The 7,372-nt window shown below is 54.6% G+C and overlaps 1 protein-coding gene across 1 annotated transcript; it reads left to right on the top strand.

Moving 5' to 3' along the window:
- The first annotated feature begins 537 nt into the window (after positions 1-537).
- Positions 538-913, top strand: LOC145340417 (lamin-A-like). Its single transcript, XM_080184887.1, has one exon. The coding sequence runs from the start codon at positions 563-565 to the stop codon at positions 911-913; it is 351 nt and encodes a 116-aa protein (XP_080041013.1). The 5' UTR covers positions 538-562.
- Positions 914-7,372: the final 6,459 nt, after the last annotated feature.

The raw sequence follows: 7,372 nt of genomic DNA, 5'->3' as shown, positions 1-7,372 counted from the left end.
TCCCTTCTTTTCTCTCTCCATCTATCTGTTCCCCTCTTTTCTCTCTCCATCTATCTGTTCCCCTCTTTTCTCTCTCCATCTATCTGTTCCCCTCTTCTCTCTCTCCATCTATCTGTCCCACTCTTCTCTCTCTCCATCTATCTGTCCCCCTCTTTTCTCTCTCTCTCCATCTATCTGTTCCCCTCTTTTCTCTCTCTCTCCATCTATCTGTTCCCTTCTTTTCTCTCTCTCTCCATCTATCTGTTCCCTTCTTTTCTCTCTCTCTCCATCTATCTGTTCCCTTCTTTTCTCTCTCTCTCCATCTATCTGTTCCCTTCTTTTCTCTCTCTCTCCATCTATCTGTTCCCCTCTTTTCTCTCTCTCTCCATTTATCTGTTCCCCTCTTTTCTCTCTCTCCATCTATCTGTTCCCCTCTTTTTTCTCTCTCTCTCCATCTATCTGTTCCCCTCTTCTCTCTCTCTCTCCATCTATCTGTTCCCCTCTTCTCTCTCTCTCTCCATCTATCTGTTCCCCTCTTTTCTCTCTCTCTCTCTGTGTCCGCTCCCGCTCCGTCCCTCCCAGGATGCAGACCCCAGGTCAGAAACGAGGCGGTCGCTCCAACACGTCCACGCCTCTGAGCCCCACCAAGATCAGTCGCCTCCAGGAGAAGGAGGACCTGCAGAACCTCAATGACCGCCTGGCCATTTACATCGAGAAGGTGCGTTCCCTGGAGTCCGAGAATGCTGGCCTGCGGCTCCGCATCTCCGAATCGGAGGAGGTCACCAGCCGAGAGGTGGTCAACATCAAGGCCATGTACGAGAACGAGCTGGCCGATGCCCGGAAGACCCTGGACAACGTGGCCAAGGAGAAAGCCCGCATGCAGCTAGAGTTGGGCAAGTTACGCGAGGATTACAACGAGCTGAAGAACCGGTAAGAAAAAACCCGCCTCCTTTCCGTCAAAACCCACCTTCCCTCGTCCTCCCTCCCCAATCCATCCACCGCCCCACCTGAGCGAGTTTCTACCCTCTCTCTATAGAACCCTACAGTGCAGAAGGAGGCCATTCGACCCATCGAACCTCTACCGACCACAATCCCATTCTATCCCCATAACCCCACCCTATCTAATCCCCCTGACACTAAAAGTGCAATTTAGCACGGCCAATCCACCCTAACCTGCACATCTTTGGACACTAAGGGGCAATTTAGCACGGCCAATCCACCCTAACCTACACATCTTTGGACACTAAGGGACAATTTAGCACGGCCAATCCACCCTAACCTACACATCTTTGGACACTAAGGGACAATTTAGCACGGCCAATCCACCCTAACCTACACATCTTTGGACACTAAGGGACAATTTAGCACGGCCAATCCACCCTAACCTACACATCTTTGGACACTAAGGGACAATTTAGCACGGCCAATCCACCCTAACCTACACATCTTTGGACACTAAGGGACAATTTAGCACGGCCAATCCACCCTAACCTACACATCTTTGGACACTAAGGGACAATTTAGCATGGCCAATCCACCCTAACCTACACATCTTTGGACACTAAGGGACAATTTAGCATGGCCAATCCACCCTAACCTGCACATCTTTGGACACTAAGGGACAATTTAGCACGGCCAATCCACCCTAACCTGCACATCTTTGGACACTAAGGGACAATTTAGCACGGCCAATCCACCCTAACCTACACATCTTTGGACATTAAGGGACAATTTAGCACGGCCAATCCACCCTAACCTACACATCTTTGGACACTAAGGGACAATTTAGCATGGCCAATCCACCCTAACCTAAGGGACAATTTAGCATGGCCAATCCACCCTAACCTACACATCTTTGGACACTAAGGGACAATTTAGCATGGCCAATCCACCCTAACCTACACATCTTTGGGACACTAAGGGACAATTTAGCATGGCCAATCCACCCTAACCTACACATCTTTGGACACTAAGGGACAATTTAGCACGGCCAATCCACCCTAACCTGCACATCTTTGGACACTAAGGGACAATTTAGCACGGCCAATCCCCCCTAACCTACACATCTTTGGACAGAGAGAGAGAGAGGCAGGGCGCTGACTCAGAGCAAAGGAGAACTGGAGACGAGAGGAATTTTTTTCAGAGGGTGGTGAAAATGTGGAACTGATGCCGCAGGAGGCCGGGTCAATGTGTTTAAGACGGAGATGGATCGGTTTGTGATTGGTACGGGGAGGATCAAAGATTGTGGTGGGGGGTGGGGGAAGGCGGGAGAATGGGATTGAGAAATTTATTAGGCAGGATTGAATAGCAGAGCAGATTTGATGGGCCGAATGGCCTAAACCTGTTCCCACATTGTGTAGTCTTTGTCAGTTAAATGCAAAACAGGGTTTCATGTATGAGAGATGCTTTTGTTAGTGTACGCTGGTGGGATATTAACTCTTTACTGAGTCGGTCTGACTGCCTCTGCTCTGTGTCTTTATACATTCTCTCTGTTCTGTTACTGACCGACCCTCCCCACAGTGCGGGACTCCCTCGGCACCGACCCTCCCCACAGTGCGGCGCTCCCTCAGCACCGACCCTCCCCCACGGTGCGGCGCTCCCTCGGCACCAACCCTCCCCCACGGTGCGGCGCTCCCTCGGCACCGACCCTCCCCCACGGTGCGGCGCTCCCTCGGCACCGGTCCTCCCCACAGTGCGGCGCTCCCTCGGCACCGGTCCTCCCCACAGTGCGGCGCTCCCTCGGCACCGGTCCTCCCCACAGTGCGGCGCTCCCTCGGCACCGGTCCTCCCCACAGTGCGGCGCTCCCTCGGCACCGGTCCTCCCCACAGTGCGGCGCTCCCTCGGCACCGGTCCTCCCCACAGTGCGGCGCTCCCTCGGCACCGGTCCTCCCCACAGTGCGGCGCTCCCTCAGCACCGGTCCTCCCCACAGTGCGGCGCTCCCTCAGCACCGGTCCTCCCCACAGTGCGGCGCTCCCTCAGCACCGACCCTCCCCACAGTGCGGGACTCTCTCAGCACCGGTCCTCCCCACAGTGCGGCGCTCCCTCAGCACCGACCCTCCCCACAGTGCGGCACTCCCTCAGCATCGACCCTCCCCACAGTGCGGCGCTCCCTCAGCACTGACCCTCCCCACAGTGCGGCGCTCCCTCGGCACCGACCCTCCCCACAGTGCGGCGCTCCCTGGGGATTTGGGTGTGAGAATTCTGTCCAAATCTTGGGCGTCAGTGTGACACTGGGCAAGTCCCTCGGTAGGTGTTTAATCTCTCTCACGTGACGTGGCAGGCCTGGTCCCACCTAGTTAGTAAACAATCCCTTCTTTGACGCCTGTACTTAGATTTGCAAATGCCAGCGGCGGTTGCTTGGGGCTTGTTTTAATCGCAACTGAATGCGAGAAGCTTTTCCTCTGAACAATCCTAACCTCTCCCTCTCTCTGTCTGTGTGTGTGTGTGTCAGACAGAGCTGTTAACTCTGTGCTAGCTCTGTCCCTGTTACCACAGGGCAAAGTCTGATACCACCAGGCGCACCTCCCCGTCTCTGATAAGCGAGGTACGCCCCCAATAAAAACCGTCCCCTAAATACTGAGAAAGGGTCAAAGCACAAAGAGAATTCGGTGCCCTTGTTCATTCCTGGAAACTGGGTGCAGCAAACTGTTCGGAAAGCTTTTGATTAGATTTATTATTATCACTGGGACACAGTGAAAAGTCTTGTTTCTTGCGCGCTATACAAAGCATACCCTTCATAGAGTACATAGATTTGATTGGTACTGGGATACAGGGGAAAGTCTTGTTTCTTGCGCGCTATACAGACAAAGCATACCATTCATAGAGTACATAGATTTGAATTGTATTGGGGTACAGTGAAAAGTATTGTTTCTTGCACACTATACAAAGCATACCATTCATAGAGTACATAGATTTGATTTATTATTGTCACGTGTATTGGGCTACAGTGAAAAGTATTGTTTCTTGCACGCTGTACAGACAAAGCATACTGTTCATAGAGTACGTAGATTTGATTTGTATTGGGATACAGTGAAAAGTATTGTTTCTTGCACGCTGTACAGACAAAGCATACTGTTCATAGAGTACGTAGATTTGATTTGTATTGGGATACAGTGAAAAGTATTGTTTCTTGCGCGCTATACAAAGCATACCCTTCATAGAGTACATAGATTTGATTTATTATTGTCACTGGGACACAGTGAAAAGTATTGTTTCTCGCGCGCTATACAGACAAAGCATACCGTTCATAGAGAAGGAAAGGAGAGGGTGCAGAATGTAGTGTTACAGTCACAGTGAGGGTGTAGAGAAAGACCAGCTTAATGCGAGGGAGGTCCATTCAAAAGTCTGACAGCAGCAGGGAAGAAGCTGTTCTTGAGTCGGTCGGTACGGGACCTCAGACTTTTGTATCTTTTTCCCGACGGAAGAAGGTGGGAGAGAGAATGTCCGGGGTGTGTGTGTTGGGGGGGGTCCTTGATTATCCCGGCTGCTTTTCCCCGAGGCAGCGGGAAGTGTAGACGGAGTCAATGGATGGGAGGCTGGGTTTGTGTGATGGGATTGGGGCTACATTCACCACCCTTTTGTAGTTCCTTGTGGTCTTGGGCAGAGCAGGAGCCCAGACCGAGCTGTGATACAACCCAGAAAGGATGCTTTCTATGGGGGGCATCTGTAAAAGTTGGTGAGAGTCCGTAGCCCGAATTTCCTTGAGTCTTCTGAGAAAGTAGAGGCGTTGGTGGGGCTTTCTTGGTGGGAGAGCAGGCGAGATGGCCTGAATGGCCTGGAGTTGGACTGGGGGGCGCTTGGCGGTGTACATCGAGTGAGTGAGTGCCCACGGGTGTTGTGTGGTTAGACCGCTGTGGGCAGTTTTCAGAAGGGGAAGGAGAGTCGTGTTCTGGGAAGGAGGTTACATCATGATGTGATCAGCTTGTCAGGAGCTCTGTTTCTCCGTGGTGAGCTCCGCACGCTCGAGCTGCCAAAACATAAAACCCAACACTGACGTCAGACCGGCCTCCGGGCCCAGGCCCCCCTCACCCAGATCAATTCTCGGGCCTACTGCCAGGGTAAGCCCATCCCAGACACTGGGATTCCCTCACCCAGGAATGGATTACCACCTAATACACCCATCCCTAATTACCCCCCACCTTGAGAAGGGGGGCGGGGGCGGGTGAGCCGCCATCTTGAATTGCTGCAGAGTCCCCTGTGTGTGTGGGGTAGGTACACCCACAGCGCTGTTAGGGAGGGAGTTCCAGGATTGTTATTGGACATCAGTCAGTGTGTGTGGGGTAGGTACACCCACAGTGCAGTTAGGGAGGGAGTTCCGGGATTGTTATTGGACATCAGTCAGTGTGTGGGGGGTAGGTACACCCACAGTGCTGTTAGGGAGGGAGTTCCGGGATTCTTATTGGATATCAGTCAGTGTGTGTGGGGTAGGTACACCCACAGTGCAGTTAGGGAGGGCATTCCGGGATTGTTATTGGACATCAGTCAGTGTGGGGGTAGGTACACCCACAGTGCTGTTAGGGAGGGAGTTCCGGGATTGTTATTGGACATCAGTCAGTGTGGGGGTAGGTACACCCACAGCGCTGTTAGGGAGGGAGTTCCGGGATTGTTATTGGACATCAGTCAGTGTGTGTGGGGTAGGTACACCCACAGTGCTGTTAGGGAGGGAGTTTATATGTCGGTCTGGCTGTCTGGCACTGTGTCACCTGGTAACTGAGAGGATCCCTTCGATCCTCAGTGATCCAGCAGCACTGGCGAGATCCACACGGTGCGCGTGGGCACTGGATTCAGTGAGAATTTGCATGGTGGCTGTGGGGAGATGCCAGCCAGTGCATGTGGGCACTGGATCCAGTGAGATGATGGTAGCTAGGAGATGCCAGCCAGTGCTCGTGGGCACTGGATCCAGTGAGAATTTGTGCGGTGGCTGTGGGGAGATGCCAGCCAGTGCATGTGGGCACTGGATCCAGTGAGAGCTGGTGTGCGGGCAGCGGGGAGGTGCAGCTGGTGCACGTGGGCACTGGATCCAGTGAGATGATGGCAGCCGAGAGATGCCGGTCAGTGCGTGTGGGCACTGGATCCAGTGAGATGATATGGCAGCTGGGAGGTGCCAGTGCATGTGGGCACTGGATCCAGTGAGATGATGGCAGCCGGGAGGTGCCAGCCAGTGCGTGTGGGCACTGGATCCAGTGAGATTATGGCAGTCGGGAGATGCCAGCCAGTGCGTGTGGGCGCTGGATCCAGTGAGATTATGGCAGTCGGGAGATGCCAGCCAGTGCGTGTGGGCACTGGATCCAGTGAGATGATGGCAGCCGGGAGATGCCAGCCAGTGCGTGTGGGCACTGGATCCAGTGAGATGATGGCAGCCGGGAGATGCCAGCCAGTGCGTGTGTGCACTGGATCCAGTGAGATGTTATGACGGCAGTCGGGAGATGCCAGCCAGTGCACATGGGCACTGGATCCAGCGAGAGCTGGTGCGGTGGCCATGGGGAGATGCCAGCCAGTGCATGTTGGCACTGGATCCAGCGAGAGCTGGTGCGGTGGTCGTGGGGAGATGCCAGCCAGTGCGTGTTCGACACTGGATCCAGTGGGAGTTGAAGGGAAGGGGCAGAGACAGCGACTGGGTGAGCGTTACCATAAAAAGACTTATTAGAGTTGGCAGAGGGATCTGAATCCACGCCACGCTTGGGTCTAAACACTGGTTATCTCTGGATAGCGTCAGGGAGTGTTTATTGAAGGAAATTGGGCTGGATGGAGGGGGCTTTTTTCCCAAACACAGCTGCGCCCATATATTCACAGATAACATCACCCTTTAGCCTGCTCCAGATAATCCCCTGGATTTTAGTTTTGAAACAGAGGAGTTGTCAGTGAGAGACACCCATCCTGTGTGTGCGAAACCTGAGCCTCACTTGACAAGGAGGAGGCTTTAGGCTTTGGGAATAAATTACTCCCACCTCCTGCTCCCGCTGACCCCGCTCCCACCCTGCCAGCAATCAGACAAGGGTGACCCTCCCCACAGTGCGGCGCTCCCTCGGCACCGACCCTCCCCACAGTGCGGGGCTCCCTCGGCACCGACCCTCCCCACAGTGCGGCGCTCCCTCGGCACCGACCTTCCCCACAGTGCGGCGCTCCCTCGGCACCGACCTTCCCCACAGTGCGGCGCTCCCTCAGCATCGACCCTCCCCACAGTGCGGCGCTCCCTCAGCACCGACCCTCCCCACAGTGCGGCGCTCCCTCAGCACCGACCCTCCCCACAGTGCGGCGCTCCCTCGGCACCGACCTTCCCCACAGTGCGGCGCTCCCTCGGCACCGACCCTCCCCACAGTGCGGCGCTCCCTCGGCACCGACCCTCCCCACAGTGCGGCGCTCCCTCGGCACCGACCCTCCCCACAGTGCGG

Source organism: Carcharhinus amblyrhynchos, unplaced genomic scaffold, assembly GCF_965287045.1.
Source record: "Carcharhinus amblyrhynchos unplaced genomic scaffold, sCarAmb.v2.hapA scaffold_995, whole genome shotgun sequence".
NCBI lineage: Eukaryota > Metazoa > Chordata > Chondrichthyes > Carcharhiniformes > Carcharhinidae > Carcharhinus > Carcharhinus amblyrhynchos.
Note: the sequence above shows the minus strand (reverse complement) of the source record. Positions and strands in the feature narration are given on the sequence as shown.

Coding starts and splice junctions, on each gene's coding strand:
- LOC145340417 (XM_080184887.1), top strand. CDS start 563: ATGCAGACCCCAGGTCAGAAACGAGGCGGTCGCTCCAACACGTCCACG.